The sequence below is a fragment of the Abramis brama genome, assembly GCF_963993115.1.
Source record: "Abramis brama genome assembly, chromosome: 17".
Lineage (NCBI taxonomy): Eukaryota > Metazoa > Chordata > Actinopteri > Cypriniformes > Leuciscidae > Abramis > Abramis brama.
Genome location: NC_139979.1, coordinates 5173963 through 5191951, shown reverse-complemented (window position 1 = coordinate 5191951; position 17989 = coordinate 5173963). Strand labels below are relative to the sequence as shown.

General features: G+C 36.1%; 1 protein-coding gene across 1 annotated transcript; it reads right to left on the bottom strand.

The window, feature by feature from the left end:
- Nucleotides 1–791: 791 nt before the first annotated feature.
- LOC311066824 (uncharacterized protein) lies at nt 792–4725 on the bottom strand. Its single transcript, XM_084088206.1, has 5 exons — nt 4683–4725; nt 3337–3491; nt 3127–3265; nt 2820–2927; nt 792–2284 (listed from the first exon to the last, which is right to left on the bottom strand). Exons 2-5 carry the CDS (start codon nt 3480–3482, stop codon nt 1469–1471), a joined length of 1209 nt encoding a protein of 402 aa, XP_083944332.1. The 5' UTR covers nt 3483–3491; nt 4683–4725; the 3' UTR covers nt 792–1468.
- Nucleotides 4726–17989: the final 13264 nt, after the last annotated feature.

The following is a 17989-nucleotide window of genomic DNA, read 5'->3' as shown; positions in this document are numbered from 1 at the left end:
TTGTTTTCAAGTAGCAGCCAGGGAACCGTCGCAACCATAGATATCATATATAAAGGCTAGATGTCTCGTGCGCACTGCTGGCCAATGGAGGTCGATGTCCGCACGTGGCGGCCATCTTGCCACAGTGTACTCGCTCACTTGTTTAATGGTGCATGTACTTTAAAATAACCATAACTTGCTCAATTTTCTACCGATTTTCAAACGGTTTGGTTTGTTATAAACGTCAGAGATGTAGTTATGACACTACATACATACACTGCATACATATGAATTATTATAACATACATGTTCAAGCATTCGGGATTATAGCCACGTTAATAATGTTTGTAAGAAACCAAACCGTTTGTAAATCCGTCAAGATTTCAGCGAGATATGAGGATTTGTGTGCATGCTGATCACTCACCTAATGCACAGCTTCACTGTGACAAGATGGCCGAACGGTGATGCCGGAAGTGACTGCGCCATAAGACATCTAGCGTTTATATATGATATCTATGGTTGCAACTCTGTCGTCATTATGTTAAGCCCGCCCCGCCTACTCTATACACGACGTGATTGGCCTGACCCAATTTAGGTTTTTGCAGCTCGAAAGTCAATGGAGAGTTGCTAGACTGCCCTGGCTGCAAAATACATTTTGCTGCCGCTAGGGTGCGTCTAGATTTCCAGGCTAACAAAGTCCCCCAAAAGTCCCAAAAAATCACTGGAGAATACAAACTGCATGAACACACTCAGGACAAATAATTAAACAAATATATAACTGTTACAGTTTAAGGAGTCCAAAGACGAAGATTAGTCAAAAGATCCAATCCAAAGGTATTTAATATAAGAATAAACCCAGATAATCCAACACAGTGTAACAGTGACGCAACTGACGCTGGTAGATCACATGATAATGACAGCATGGCTAATGTAGTACATCTGGATTAAACTCATACTACACACATTCATGTTATATACAACATACTTTTTTACTGTTCATAAAGTACTTCAAAATAGGTTCCTCCTCAAGAGAGAAATTTCAGAATCTCAAGAGATTTTGGACGCACCCCTGGCTCATACATGTTGTTTGGATCTATAAACAGAACACATGCGTTTTCACAACTTTTCAAAGTCTTGTCAGTATTGGTAGTTTTCAGTAGTGTATTCTTCATTGTTTATTTTAACATTGCCAAGTTCAGCATCTTCGATAAAATGTGTGATAGGCCTATATACTACAAATTATTAATCATAGAAAAAGTACAAAAAACACGTTTTTTTTATATTTCACTGGTTTGTACTTTACATCAATGGCAAAAAAATGTTTGCTGAATGAACGTAAACAAGATCTTAACAATGGCAAACATCTAAAATAAAAATCTGATAGTCACCAGCCTGTGCTTTCTTTAAAAATAATAAAAAAAACACATCACCCATGTAAAATTAAAGTATGTTCAACAACTCAACATTTTTCAGAACAAGAGTGTTATTCTTAAGAATCTTTGGTTATTTGCACTTTCTCATATTTAATGATTTTCCCTCCCCTCGTGACAATCTCTTTATATTCTAGTGCTCCACTCTCCTCAATGTAGCGTTCCTGAGTCACTTTTCCAGTTTCTGGGAGAGGGCAAGGAAATGACATCAGGGACAGCTGATGGTTTAAGGCCTGACCTTTAACTGGGACTAATGCCTTTCCCATCTCTCTCTGTGGAATGGGATCCTGTCGATAATATAACAAAGGAGATTTTCTTTCATCCATCTTATGAACAGGAGCTGCTGGTGGACACCACTTTTGATTTCCCCTCATTTCATTTACATGTGCAACTGTAATGTCTCTTTGGATGTCTCTGTGGATGTCTCTTGGGATCTCTCTTGGGATCTCTCTTGGGATCTCTCTTGGGATCTCTCTTGGGATCTCTCTTGTGATATCTCTTTGTCTGATGTCTACCTGTTGAACTGAACCAGCTCTCCTGATGTCTGCGATGACTCCAGCCATTGAAGTTCTGTTAGCGGGATTGACTTCCACCATCTTGGACACTGCACTACAGTATGGCTGGTCTTTGAGAGTTTCACGAATCTTGATGGCAGACAGAGATTGGGTGGGTAACCTGACCCTGGCACAGAGTTCAGCTATGATTTTACCCATGGCCCAAACGTCCGATCGCTTGTCCCGAACTCCACCCATCTGCAGGACCTCTGGAGGCGAGTACGCTTCATTGCCCAAGTTAACGGCAGAGCTGAGTCCGTTTCTAGAGAATTTAGCCAGTCCCAAATCAATGATCACGGCCCGATGGGTTTGATACTCCACCTGAAATGGGATGGGAGAAGTTAGTTTCTTTGCTTATGTTCTAGGAAAAAAAACAATCAATTGAGACGAATTCAATTATTCTGTCTACCCCACAATGTTTAGGAGATTAAATGCAGAGACTTTCAATGGCAATATGAACTCAAAGATTTCTCACTGAATTCTCCAATGGAGCTTTTGGAGTAACATCCAAGACAAACTTGATACTCTTAAAAAAAAAAAAGATTCCTAAAAGTTGTTTTTACATTGATGCAATAGAAGAACTTTATTCTTCTTATAGTGTGAAGAATATTTTAATAATCTAAAAATCTTTTTCCACTATAAAGAAACTTTTGTGCAATCGAAAGATTCCATGGACGTTAAAAGATCTTCATGGAACCAAAGATGTCAGATGACAGAACCTTTATTTTTACTTAAATGAAACCTAGTTGAGAACCCCACTGTTTTTTGGTGTGTGTTTTTTTAAAGTAACCTCTGAGCAATAACAAATATAAACTCATTTTCTTGGCCCACTGATGAACATTTGTGTCTGGCTCACCATGATGTTGTCAGGTTTGAGGTCTTGGTGGACGATGTCTTTACTGTGCAGATAAAGCAAACCCTCACTCATGCCAGTGATGATTGTGGCTCTCACTGCTGGCGTCAGCTGAAGAAGACACACAAAGCGAAGTCAAACATGCATTTTATTAAGATGTTTTAAAGACAACAATGCAAATTTAGTCATTAAACCTCATGTCACTCATTTCATCCTCATGAAATAATGTGCAAAGACCCTAGTATACAAATCCTGATAAGGATGAGTAAAAGGATGACAGAATTTTCTGAGCTGTGTCACACATCTTTACCTGTATTTTAGAAAGCTGAACTTTGAAGATGGTCGTCTCAAGATCTTCCCCAGTGATGAACTCCAAAGGAATGTTCCACTTGGAGTCTTTCAGCCAAGGATCGCCGAGAAGCTTCACCACGTTTGTATGCCGAGCATTACTGTTAAAAAAGTGTGTTGTATTTTAAGCTCAGTATTTAAAAATGAAGAAATATAAAATATATATACATACTGATAGACTTTGCATTCTCTCTCCAGCTGTTCTCTGTTGATGAGGCCAAGAGGAACTCTCTTCACAGCAGCCCATGTGTCTCCAAACTTCTCCTTGTATATTTTCCCAAAGCAGCCTCCAGCGAGTGTTTGTGTGGAGTACGCCATCTGGTGATGCTGTTAATACACAGCAATATTAGAAACTATAAACCCTCCAAACTCAAATGTTTTCAGTGTCTTCCTACAGTATATATAAAATATTTCACACAAGCTCTGTCTATCTACACTGTAAAAAATAAAGGTTCCAAAAAAGGGTTTTCGCAGAGATGCCATAAAAGAACCATTTTGGGTTCCCCAAAGAACCTTTGGGAAAAAAGGAAAAAAAGAAAAGAAAAAAAAGATGTAAAGAACTTTTTAATATTCCGAAGAACATTTTTTCCAGTAAAATAACCTTTTGTGGAATGGAAAGATTTCATGGCTGTAAAAGTTTCTTCGTGGAACCATTGATGATAAAAAATAACCCTTATTTTTAAGTATCTATCTATCTATCTATCTATCTATCTATCTATCTATCTATCTATCTATCTATCTATCTATCTATCTATCTCACTGCCAATCATTTTTGTGACATTGTTTGTTTTTATATACATGTGAAATGTATTCAAAACAGGACTGTCTTGAAATAGACATTACCGGCAGCAGCACATAAAATGTAATATGGGTTAACTGGTATGTTTACAGGAAATCCCCATCACCATTAGTCAACTTATAAAGTCATACAGCTTTTCTTCAGACTACCTGATATTTTAATTATCAAGAAAGATGAATGCAAACCTTTACATATGTAGTAGAAAAACTTGATTTTACAGCTAAAAGACTCATTAGCACACATATATTAATATAGGGAGTTTCGCTGAATCCCTTTGGGCAAAACCTGCTTGTAATAAGCCTGTACATGCAACTGGAAAAAATGTTGTCAAACTGGATCAGGATTGCACAAGAAATCATTCATACACAGGATAAAATCAAGTCATCTTTTCTTTTATGGCCGAATATTTGGTGGCCTACATTACTTCCTACCCCCCTTCCCCCACCCCTGAAGACAAAATAGTTTCAGCATGTTTCCACTCATACCCTCAGTGTTACCTTTATCTAATGATCACAAATACTTTCTAGCAATTACACAGACAAAATATGTGGTTCCTTGATAACTGTAAACCAGAAGAAACTGTAACATCAACCATGTCATCAATTGTAATAAATATCATTGTAATATATTATACAATAAATATATGTAAACAGCTGTAATCCCTCCATTGTAACACAACACAATAAGAGTTTGATTCACAGGTCATTGAATTTTCTTACCTGTATCAGCAGGTTATGTTGCTGATGGTGCTGAATGTGCTCAAATAAAGCAGAAACAGTTCTTGGTAATTACCTTCCTTCTATAACCACACCCTCATATTTCAACACTGGGAAGGACACCTGAAGACGACATAACCAGTCAGATAAGGGGAAAAAACATTGTTGCTGGTTAACAGACAATGGAAAGCTGAGACTGTGTTCTGTGAGATGTATATGGGTGTATTGTATATTTATATATCTTTTTTTGTCTATTCTCACAATGTGTCCAGAGGAGATGTGTAAACAGATTATAGTAGGTTTTTATGGTTGAACTAAACATGACGTCCTCTTGAAAGAAGAACCATGTCAGTCAAGTCAGAACAAGACAGTGTTAAGCAAGAACAGACAGTCCTCAAAGATCATCTTGAATCTGTTTTGTTTCTGGGACAAGAATATCAGAGGGGAATCATGACTGACTAATTTATACCAGGTATTTTGCATAGATGGACATATAAATAGGTTTATTGGGAATTGTGTATAGACATGTCTCTCTGGGTTGTGTCATGTCTCTCATGACACAACATGTCTCTCATGTCTCTATATTGTGGATCATTCCTTCTATGCTCTACATTTTCATGTTGATATCATAAATGTACTGTAGTAGCCTATATTGCATAAAAATTTAAAAATGTAAATTATTTTCTTTTATCAAAATATTTTACATTTTAAATAAACTCCTTCCTGTTTCAAACAAAACATATTTTCCTGAGTGTATTATTATAATTGGTCATTATTTTATACAGTGGGGAAAACCCACGGTGCTCAAACCGTGTCCATCTAAATAAAGACAGTTCCTTAATGACATCATCCTACAGGAAATTACATCATTTTGGAAGGGAAAACAAACATATTTACAATTGATTTGATGAACTCTGTGTGTGAGATTTGAAGAAAGACTGTTGAAAGAGAGAAGGCTGAGAGACATTACAAACGAGAAAAGGTCAGAGGAATATCAGTGGAAAAATAAAGGGTTATGATCAGGCAAGAGCTTTAGGACCTGCGTTAATATTAGAAAAGCTTTAGATCTAAGCGGGAAGCGAGAAGGCCTGAAAACGGATGCCTTGTTTGCCTTGTTTCTGCTCCATTCGTGAGTAACATTGGTTTTGAGTGTCATTGTTTGTCCAGAGCTGGGGCCTATACCATGAAGCCGGTTTAGGTGGCTAGCCAGGTATGTTTCAGTTTAGTTTGCACCAACCCTGGGTTTTAGGCACCATGAAAGTGGTTTGGCTTTTAGTAGTGTTCATCATTATTGTAACTTACGCTCCACGGCTAACCTGGGGCCTGTACCATGATGGTAGTTAAACAAACTCAGGGTTACAGGATTAGTTTCGAGCTGACAAATCCAAACCAATCCAACCAGGCTTTGTTGGTACCATGATGCTGATCATTAACTTTCTCTGTCAACTCTGAGTTTAGGAGTTTACGTGTGACATCAGTAGCGAACAGCCAATCACATGCTGAGAAAGAGTGAAACTGCGATTTATTTCTCAGTCAATGAATTCACTTCTCTTCTGCAGAATATTACGAGATTGAATAATATTAAGAATTTAATCAAATTTACACAGCAAGCAGAAAATAGCTGTCTATGAAAGAGAACAACTAAAAAAAAAAGTTATTGCTATATCAGTGCAAGTAAAAATTGTGAAGTTAGTTTATACAGCTGATAAAGTTATAGAGAGAATTGAACATTTAAGCTCACATGTAGTCATTTTATAGCTTTATCTATTGATTCTAAAGTGTATTTATATTACCTTTATATATGTATTCATTTAAACTGTGCGTAATAATATTAATCTTGACAATATTAAGCATGTCACTCAGTTGGTATAGGTACAAGTAACACCGTCTCCGCCATATATGGCGAATGCATATAATAGCTTACAGAGCACAGTACTTTGCTAGCCGTTTAGCCCTCTTTTTGGGCATCCCGAGTTGTTGTAGCCCTCTTATAACCAGCCTATGTGTGTGTCCTAAGCTGCCAAATATGAAAACAAGGAATCTCTGAGATGGTATTTAGGAGTGTTTGGTATTTAATGACCTTAGTCATAAAGGCTTACTCCATACTAGTCAAAGGTACATGCAACCTACACACACACACACACACACACACACACATACGGGTTTTTGTGAATTACAAGGACACTTCAGCCCAAACCAGTCTGTTGGTGTATTAGGGGGACACCCATTTCCACTTGCTCTACAGAGATGGGGAGGGTATCAAAAAATCTGTTTTGAGCCATACAACACAGATTTCACTTCAGAGTTTGTTTACACACAACACAACGTATAATGTAACAACCTGAAAATATACTTAATTATGAGGACACATATAATTAGGTGTCTAAACCCCGCCCATGACACAAAACAATATTATAAGGACAGTTGCTATACAACACAAAATTGTCATTTAAGTGTATTAGAGGGACAAACATGAATTAATGGGACATGGCTAAACACAAACACAAAAGTGATAGCACTGTGCATTAAATGGACATACCTGATTTATGAGGACAAATGATTAGACTAAAAACAATACTGTGCACTGCAAACACATCCTCACCTGTGGGCTCATACTCCAACAGACAACAAAGCCAACCATTTAAAACTATGATATTCTGATATTTTGAATATTAATTCAGCCAAGTCTTTTATAGGGTGCATTCAAGGGGCGGCAGTGGCTCAGTGGTTCATGTAGATTGTCTACAAACCGGAAGGTTGGTGGTTCAATCACCTGACCAAGTGTCGAGGTGTCCTTGAGAGCAAGACGACGAGCTGGATGGTGCCTTGCATGGCTGACACCGCCGTCGGTGTATGAATGAGTGAGTGAATGGGTGAATGTGAGGCAATATTGTAAAGCGCATGGGTGGCCATTGGGTCTGTGAAAGCGCTATATAAATGCAGTCCATTTACCATTCAAGAATCTGATATTTGTGTGATATATCCACATGACCTTTTAGAGGACATATAACAGTATGCACCTTTAGTGAACAAGAAGTTGTTTAATAATTACAGCTTATTTTCAACATTACAGTTGTTGCTGGCAATATTAAACAAATAACAAAATACACTAATGTTCTTGTGTAAAGGGAAAAAACAACAAAACTCAGCTGTCCTTTTCTCTTCCCACGTTTAATAACAGATCAAACCACGAGAACAAACATGAACGGCGAAATACTCACAGAGAAAAGACAGCCCAAATGAGCCTCAAGAACCAAGTTCTCAAAGACACATTTCTCAAAACACTATAACAGTACAGGCAGGCAAACATGAATCACAAAAGGATCAAGTGCATTGGTGGAGCTGCGTTGAATAGTCACCAGGCATTACGATGAGCATTACTAACTTTCTGATAGAAGTGAAAGTACAGAGAGAAAAGGGAGGGGGGGAGGGGGAAAACTCCAAAGAAATGACATAGGACGAAACACTATCCATTTTGGTGGAGCTGCGTTGAATAGTCACCAGGCATTACGATGAGCATTACTAACTTTCTGCTAGAAGTGAAAGTACAAAGAGAAAAGGGAGGGGGGGAGGGGGAAAACTCCAAAGAAATGACATAGGACGAAACACTATCCATTTACAGCCTTCAACAGAAGTTTAAAACATTTTCCCACATTAGAACAAAACAGCAGCAACAAAAAACGAAAAAAAAATAAAATAATAATAAACTTAAACATTTTGTACCTGTTTCCTTTTCAGTGATACGCCCCGATTCCTAACAAAGTCTCTAATGTTTTGCACAGAGCGACCAGCTAAAGCAGGATACTCGGCAGTCTTGCACTGTTGACATTCAATTTTACTCACAAGTTTACCCCTTGCAATGTGGTTCCGGAAATGTTTGAGTACTGCTGCGATTTCTGTTGGAGACCATGTTTGTTTCGCTTTCCTTCTTGCATCATGTGTGGCTGCATCAAAAATCACTACAAAAGAACAACAGATTGGGTTGAACACCACAAAGGCCAGAACGCATATTCAGTCTGTCCCAACCAACCACACACTCCTCACCCTCATCTTGAGTCTAGTTTACTGATTTCTAATCTGAGTCAAAAGTGAAGGGCTTCTGTTTTTGTTTAACAATTTTCATTTTTTTGGCCCTGATACAAATTTAACAGCTAACATGTAACTGTATTAGTCAGGTTCATCAATCATTTTGCTTGAATTACCAGAGCAGATTGATTGCAATAAAAGATGGGAAGTGCTTCCACTCATTATATTCCTGGTGTTAGCAACCGACTACTCGATGTAATAAACTGCACATAATGCAATAAAAATTTGGATGGATGGACTGACGGACGGAAAAAAAAGAAAAAACAAAAAGAAAAAACAAAATCACCAAAGCAATCTAATTTAGTGCTGTGCCAGTAAACTTGACAACCACACCACTGCGGTGGCCCGCCAAAACAAATTTTTTTGTATGTGAATGCTGTTGTACATAAATATTATGACAGGAGTGAAGCACAAAGCTTTGTTTACAAAATAAATAATAGGTTAGCAATTAAATGTTAAAATCGCAGCCATGGAAACGTTTGGATTCATGATGAATGAGAGAGTTGTGCGTGAGCCCATAAATAAGGGTGTCACGATTTCGATTTTAAATCGAAATCGATCGAAATTAATGCTCAATCTCGATCATCGAATCAGAAAATGGAATCGTCGATGCTGCCACGCCCCATATGTCACGTCAGCTCGGCTTGCCTGTAATAGGTAAAACTCCTTTTCTCAAGAATATTGAAGCCTTTATTTTAAAACGCATTGCAGCTGCACAGCGAGAGCATCATAGCTCGTCTGAGCGAGCTGTTTGCCTGTGCTGCGGCAACTGCATGAACCTATGGCAAGTTAGCAGTGGCATGCGGTCCAACGGGAGCGCTTGGCGCCCTGCCAACCTCGAGCGCGCCAATTTGGACGCGGCTGAAGTGTATACATTCAGAGAAAACTCGCCAAAGGACTTTAGGTTTAAATCGACTCAAGCGAAGTACCTGATATGAGCGAAATAGCACGGCAAGGCAACGCAGTACTCGTTCCCTTATCTCTAAGGGAACCGAGGTTACGCAAGTAACCAAGTACGTTCCCTCACGAGAACGTTCTCTCGTACTGCGATGCAAACGCTGTGGAAACCCAATTTAAAACACCGTGCTATTCGCCTGTGACTGCTCTGAGGAGTCCAGGGAGCCCCGGGACTATAGTAGGTAATAGGTTATATTGTTTAAGTTTCCAATTAAGTTATTGTTACATTATGTAGTTAATAAACGTTTTAAATTTGACAATGTAGTGTGTGGTACATTGCGAACAAAGGTCAGATATTATTATATTGCATAAAAGTCTAAAAATGGCATAGCTTGTGCTTTCAATTTTTTTTTTTTTTTTAAATCGAGAATCGAATCGAACCGTGACTTTAGAATCGAAAATGTAATCGAATCGAGGATTTGGAGAATCGTGACACCCTTACCCATAAATTTAAGCTTCGTCTGCTTTGTATTCCGTTTTGCGATCTGGTCACCCAATTATCAACAAATTTAACAATATTCCCTTAGTTATTCCACTCGACATGGAATCTGTTTCTTTTCCCAAATTTTCACTCACGTCTCACCCATTTTCGCAGGGGATTAAAAACGTTTCTTCCTTTGGTTTGCTTTTAAGTAGGCCTATTATTATATTCGCATTCTTTACTATTCGCATTCTTTACTATATAAAGTAGAAAAACGCAGTAGGAATTAGGACTGGGTAAAAAATAGATTTCTCGATTTTAATCGAATCTTATTTTTACGAAACGATATCGATTCATAAATCTCAAGAATCGATTAGTCATCCTGTTTTCAGTGATGAATGAATGTAACATTGCTGCGCGCATCCCATTCAATAAATCGCAATACTCTTTGTGCTTTGTTATTATTAATACGAAACAAAGTCTCAAATTACGTCCATTTTCTTATGAAATTCAAAAACATAAATACCGTTTTGGCGCAGTGGCGTGAGATCGCTCTTGCTCAGCTCAAGAGAAGCCGCGGCGCGCACATGATCTTCTCTTCTGCCTAAATAATATCAGTTACAGCACGAGATAAACATGAATGAGCATCTGAAAGTGTGTTAAAAGGTAGAGTACAACTTATCGAAGTCCGTATCATGTCACATGGAATCACTGAATCAGTGTTTCAAGCGTGGAAAGACGTTAGTAAACAATGTCATGTAACTTCACATTTACCTCAAAAAAACATCCAGTGACTATAAACGTTAGTCAGCTAGAAAAATTAACTCTAGAGGAGCATTTTGTTAAATATATGCACCATATTACATATTCATTATAATTTTTTATGTTCTTCAATATTTAATGCTTGTTTGAATAAATCTGGACAGTTTTTTTATGAAGGCCACCATTTAAATTTGTTGGCTATATAATTTCATAACTTTATTATTATAAAAATAAATAAGTGTATTTTAAGTGATTGTATACAAATCAGTTATTCTTTACCTTCAATAATATAGTAGGCTAATGAAGCCTATCGGCTACAACTGACTCCCATAGTTTACAATAATAGTTAAGAGATGTTTTCCTTGAGAAAATTTGCAATGTATTGTACCTGATATCCAAAATAATCGATATTGAATCGAATCGTAATCGTAATCGAATCGAATTGCAAGCTTGTGAATCGAAATCGAATTGTGAAATTTGTGTCAATACCCAGCCCTAGTAGGAATGATGGATTACCTTTTGCACGTAAAACGTCTCCGGTTACTTTCGTAACCTCAGTTCCCTGAGAGGCGGGAACGAGACATTACGTCAGCGTGACGTATATGGGAACTCCTGCCTTCTCCACTTTAGCTGAAATCTTAAGGGCTAATGCCAGCTGGGGACTTTTCGCAAACCATGCAAATACTGACAGGTTCGCGGGCAGTATAAAATGCATGGGTGGACTAGACCATGAGAAGTCTGCTCCGACCTTATCAAAATTTGCATATCCCAACGCAATGAAAGCGAAGGCTGCACTGATCAGGGCAGACACAACACAATAAGCACCGCTGCATCAACCTTAATAGCCATTACACAGAGTTAGCAACATAATGGTAACTAGAAAAAAGTTTGTTGAGTCAAACTTTAAGTTGGCTTGAAAAAGCCGGACCAGAGAGTTAAGAAATTTGATAGATTAGTTAGAAAGAAAGAATAGTTAGAAACAAAGAAAAAGATTAGTTAGAAATAGATAAATAATAGATAGTAGATAGATATGTTTCAATGAAAGAGGTTAGTTGAAAAAGAAAAAGATTAGTAAGAAAGAAATGAAGATTAGTTATAAAGAAAGAAAGAAAGAAAGAAATGAAGATTAGTTAAAGAAAGAAAAAGAAAGATTAGTAAGAAAGAAAGAAAGAAAGAAAGAAAGAAAGAAAAAGATTAGTAAGAAAGAAATGAATATTAGTGAAAGAAAGATTGATTAGAAATAAATAAATGAAGATTAGTTAGAAAGAAAGATTAGTTAGAAAGAAAGAAAAATAAAGAAAAAGATTGGTAAGAAAGAAAGATTAGTAAAACAAAGATTAGTAAGAAAGAAAGAGATTAATAAATAAGATGTTAGAAATAAAGGAAGAAAGATAGATTAGTTATGTTTAAGGGTGTCACGATATCGATTTTAAATCGAAATCGATCGAAATTAATGCTCAATCTCAATCATCGAATCAAAATATGGAATCGTCGATGCTGCCACGCCCCATATGTCACGTCAGCTCGGCTTGCCTGTAACAGGTAAAACTCCTTTTCTCGAGAATATTGAAGCCTTTATTTTAAATCGCATTGCAGCTGCACAGCGAGAGCACCATAGCTCGACTGAGCGAGCTGGCTGTGCTGCGGCAACTGCACGAACCTATGGCGAGTTAGCAGTGGTATGCGGTCCAATGCGAGCGCTTGGCACCCTGCCAACCTCGAGCGCGCCAATTTGGACGCGGCTGAAGTCAGAGAAAACTCGCCAAAGGACTTTAGGTTTAAATCGACTGAAGCGAAGTACCTGATATGAGCGAAATAGCACGGCAAGGCAACGCAGTCGTTCCTTATCTCTAAGGGAACCGATTTACGCAAGTAACCAAGTACGTTCCCTTACGAGAACGTTCTCTCGTACTGCGTTGCAAACGCTGTGGGAACCCAATTTAAAATGCCGTGCTATTCGTCTGGGACTGCTCTGAGGAGTCCAGGGAGCCCCGGGTCTATAATAGGTTATAGGTTATATTGTTTAAGTTTCCAATTGACTTATAAGTTATTGTTACATTATGTTATTAATAAACGTTTTAAATTTGTGGTACATTGCGAACAAAGGTCAGATATTATTATATTGCATAAAAGTCTAAAAATGGCATAGCTTGTGCTTTCAAAAAAATGTTTTTAATCGAGAATCGAATCGAACCGTGAATTTAGAATCGAAAATGTAATCGAATCGAGGATTTGGAGAATCGTGACACCCTTAGTTATGTTAGAAATAAAGGAAGAAAGATAGATTAGTAAGAAAGATTATGAGAAAGAAAGAGAGATTATGAGAAAGACAGATAAGTTAGAAATAAAGATTAGTTAAAGAGAGAAAGATTGGTTTTAAAGAGAGAAAGATTGGTTAGAAAGAAAGAAAGAAAGAAAGAAAAAGAAAGAAAGAAAGAGATTGGTTAGAAAGAAAGATTAGTAAGAAAGAAAGATAGATAAGTTACAAATATAGAAAGAAAGATAGATTAGTTATAAAGAAAGAAAAAGAGATTAGAAAGAAGAGTAAGAAAGAAAGAGATAAGTTAGAAATAAAGAAAGGTAGATTAGTTATAAAAGAAAAAGATTAGAAAGAAAGAAAGAATAGTTAGAAACAAAGAAAAAGATTAGTTAGAAATAGATAAATAATAGATAGAAAGTAAATAGATGGATAAGTTTCAATGAAAGAAAGATTAGTTGAAATAAAGAAATGAAGATTAGTTATAAAGAAAGATAGATTAGTAAGAAAAAAGATTAGTAAGAAAGAAAGAGGCAAGTTAGAAATAAAGAAAGATAGATAACTTAGAAATAAAGAAAGATAGATAAGTTAGAAATAAATAAATAAAAAGATTAGTAAGAAAGAAATGAAGATTAAAGAAAGAAAGATTGTTAAGAAAGAAAGATTAGTTAGAAAGAAAGAGATAGATAAGTTAGAACTAAAGAAAGATAGATTAGTTAGAAAGAAAATGATTAGTTAGAAAGATAAATTAGTAAGAAAGTAAGAAAGATAGAAATAAAGAACGAAAGTTAGAAATAAAGAAAGAGATTAGTTAAAAAGATTAGTAAGAAAGAAATGAAGATTAGTTAAATAAAGAAAGATTGGTTTGAAAGAAAGATTAGTTAGAAAGAAAGAGATTAGTAAGTAAGAAAGAAAGATAAAGTTAGAAATAAAGAAAGATTAGTTAGAAAGAAAGAAAGAAAGATAGATTAGTTAGAAAGAAAGATAGATTAGTTAGAAAGAAAGAAAAAGATTAGTAAGAAAGAAAGAAAAAGATTAGTAAGAAAGAAATGAAGATTAGTTAAAGAAAGAAAGATTGGTTAGAAAGAAAGATAGATAAGTTAGAAAGATTGGTAAGAAAGAAATATTTGATAGAAAGAAAGATAGATTAGTTAGAACTAAAGAAAGATAGATTAGTTAGAGAGTAAGATAGATAGGTTAGAAAGAAAGAAAGATTAGTAAGAAAGAAAGATTAGTAAGAAAGAAAGATAGATAAGTTAGAACTAAAGAAAGATAGATTAGTTAGAGAGTAAGATAGATAGGTTAGAAAGAAAGAAAGATTAGTAAGAAAGAAATGAAGATTAGTTATAAAGAAAGATTGGTAAGAAAGAAAGATTAGTAAGAAAGAAAGATAGATAAAGTTAGAAAGATTGGTAAGAAAGAAAGATTAGATAGAAAGAAAGATAGATTAGTTAGAACTAAAGAAAGATTAGTAAGAAAGAAATGAAGGTTAGAAAGAAAGAAAGATTAGTAAGAAAGAAATGAAGATTAGTTATAAAGAAAGATTGGTTATAAAGAAAGATTGGTTAGAAAGAAAGATTAGTTATAAAAAAAGATAGATTAGTAAGTAAGAAAGATAGATTAGTTATAAAGAAAGAAAAAGATTAGTAAGAAAGAAAGAAAGATTAGTTAAAGAAAGAAAGATTAGTTAGAAAGAAAGATAGATTAGTTAGAAAGAAAGCTAGATTAGTAAGAAAGAAAGAAAGAAAGATAAAGTTAGAAAGAAAGAAAGATAGATTAGTTAGAAATTAGATTAGTTAGAAAGAAAGAAAGAAAGAAAGAAAGAAAGAAAGAAAGAAAGAAAGAAAGAAAAAGATTAGTAAGAAAGAAATGAAGATTAGTTAGAAAGAAAGAAAGAAAAAAGAAAGGTTATAAAGAAAGAAAGAATTCTCAGAACGGGACGTTTTGAGGCAAAGTCAGTGACGGATCCAGGACTGAAAAGAATACCTGTTTTGAATTATCCCCTGTAGCCAAGGTGAAACACCTGGATTAACTGTCCACACATCTAGAAAATGACACCGGCCGGATTAGTTCTATGGCAGCTGTTGCCAGTTTGTCGATTGGCACTCTCGCGTTTTTTTCCATCGGTAGGCCAATATAGGCACGGACTGCGACTCAAACGACTTCTCAAAGCGCAGAGCTATATCTGGCTAGGTAATCTAGCTATTAGGCTATATCAAGCGTCTTTGTGTGGAAATATAAAAAATGTTTTAGATATTTAACTGTTATATTTAAGTGAATATTATTTACTGATATTTATTTCAATGCTTTAAAGGCTTTAGTATGATGTTTCATTGACGCAAGTGCTCAAATAAACACGCATGTCTTTTACGAAATCGATGTTTGAGCCTTGTTTATTATTATATTATTTCAAAATGTATTTAATTGAGATGTGTGTGTGTGTGTGTATTAGAGTTGAGCCGGATACTCGGCTGAAACGAGTATCCGGTACGGATAAAGCACTTTTGTCGAGTACGAGTATTATACGAGTAATACGAGTCAATATCTGTGCTCGGATTTAAAAAAAAAAAAGTTATGTTGAGATTAGGGCTGGGCGAGATATATATATATATATATATATATAATATTTATTTTACATGCGATATGGAATTAGACCATATCGCATATATCGATATAGTTCAAATTTGCGCTGTGATCCTTGCTCCAAGCAAGCTGCTGACCCGGAGCTCTCTGCACTGCTCCCCGCGCCCCCGCCCCTCCTTTTCCACTTTGCATGCGTGTTTAGAGTATGTTATGTTATAAAAAACAAAGTCTTTCACCCCAGAAAAACGGACTTTCTTGTCCTGTCAGCCGTTAAACTGTAGTCGTAGTAGCGCACACTCAATTGCACGCGCAATGCGGCGGCGCGCGCTGCATCGCCTCACTGAATATAAAGGGCAAAAGAAACTACGAGCAGGCAACGCCGTTACGTTGTAAATTACACGAAATAAAAGTAATGCAGGTATGATTTTCATTCTATTCACCAGGAGCAGTTTCCATGTTTCATTCACAGTTCTTGTTAGTATTGTGTATTCACCATGGTAACTGTCGTTTCCATATTAACCCCAAAATGTCACTATTTTTCTTTGTGTTATTTTTTTATATTTTTAAATGACTGTGGTGGCTCAACATTGTATTAACAAAAACTAGTTTGGGACTGCTGTTTAATACCTTTAGCATAGGCCTAATGTTTATTAGTAGGCTACTAGTCTTTACTATTAGTCATATTCTTACAATTTATGTTAAGTAAAGGGGGACAGTACTTGTGTGTGTGTGTCAACAAATTTAAAAAAAAATAAAACATGAAAAATAAAAAAATATCGGGATATATATATCGTATATCGAAATTCAGCCTAAATATATCAGGATATGACTTTTGGTCCATATCACCCAGCCCTAGTTGAGATGAAAACTCTTGTTCATTACATTTTACTTCATAATTGCAACCGCATGTGTTGTATTCATTGTTGCAAAACTTGTTCTGTAGTTCGTTTGTTATCGTGATCAAAACCATTGATCTGAAGCTCAATGCTAATGCTGTCATGTAAATAGTTGTCTAATCAGCAATAAATATAACAATTTCTGATCAACCCATATCAATTGCATGCCTAAAATAACATACCGGTTAAAGCCCCACCCATTTCAAGACAACCCGACCCACTTCCGGGTTAAATCCCGCCCACTTCCGGGTTAGGCACCGCCCAGTCCGAGTACAGATACAGATAATTCATATGGTTAACAGATACAGATACAGATAATGCTGTACTCGCTCATCCCTAGTGTGTATATATATCTTGTCCTTCTTACCGCCAGTGTTGTCGTATATTCTTGTCATATCTTGAGATGGGTCTCCCAAGGCAGAGTCAACATCTGTGAACGGAAAAAGAATACTTTGAAAAAAGCATACACTAGTTGTGTTATGCCTACATGAACTGATTCTTGATCTATACCTCTTCCTAGTGCAGTGTATTTGTGGGCTTTTACCTGGTTGTTCAGTCTCTTCCCTCCGGACATGCTGTTGGACTGAGGTATTGTAGCTCATACTACCTATGGTGCCTGGAGGTTCCTCAACAGGTCCACTAGCTCTCTTTGTTCCTGTGGTATGAACAGTAGAGCTCAATACTAGTGTCACAGGTTTAGACAATTCAAACACAAACAAACTGTTGCACATTGCGATGAAACTGCAAATGTCTAGAAATATATCTATCAAAAACAGTTAAAACTAAGCATTTTTTATTTTATTTTGTTGGGCAGTGATTTGGTCACTACTTAACTTTGTTGAACTGGCTGTCGAGTACAGTATAATTCAGCTCATTTTTGGGGTAGGTCTAATGTGTAAGTGTAATAAGCAATTTAAACTCAGCCTATTAACTGCTATTTTAAATTTTAAAGCCATGTAACTTCAGTAACATTTGTGCATATCTAAACAACTGTATAATATTTAGTGCACTATATGGTAGATGTAAATATGTTGTATTTAATGTTTCGATCTTTGCATATTTGTGTGATTTTACTCATTTCTGTTATTGTCTGTGGATATGTCTCAGCATCACTGTCTTCACTTTGCTCTGAATCAGTAAAGTCCAAGTTATCTGACAAAAAAAAGCGTAAAAAAAAAGTTTACATTGCAATTGTTACATAATGATCAATGAAATTTGATGAATATTACACTTGTGAAAGATCTTAAGTTCAGGATACACTGCATGATTTAAGCAATCCTATAAGATCATTACAAATCACACTGTGCGACATGTAAGTGAATATGAGGACATACAGACACAAACTATG

Bases quoted from the DNA above. Each gene is read 5' to 3' on its own strand.
- LOC311066824 (XM_084088206.1), bottom strand. From the start codon at position 3,482: ATGGCGTACTCCACACAAACACTCGCTGGAGGCTGCTTTGGGAAAATA. The intron at 2,928-3,126 runs GTAAAGATGTGT...TGTCTTCTTCAG, and splicing joins TTCAGCTTTCTAAAATACAG to CTGACGCCAGCAGTGAGAGC. The intron at 2,285-2,819 runs GTGAGCCAGACA...ATCCCATTTCAG, and splicing joins TCAAACCTGACAACATCATG to GTGGAGTATCAAACCCATCG.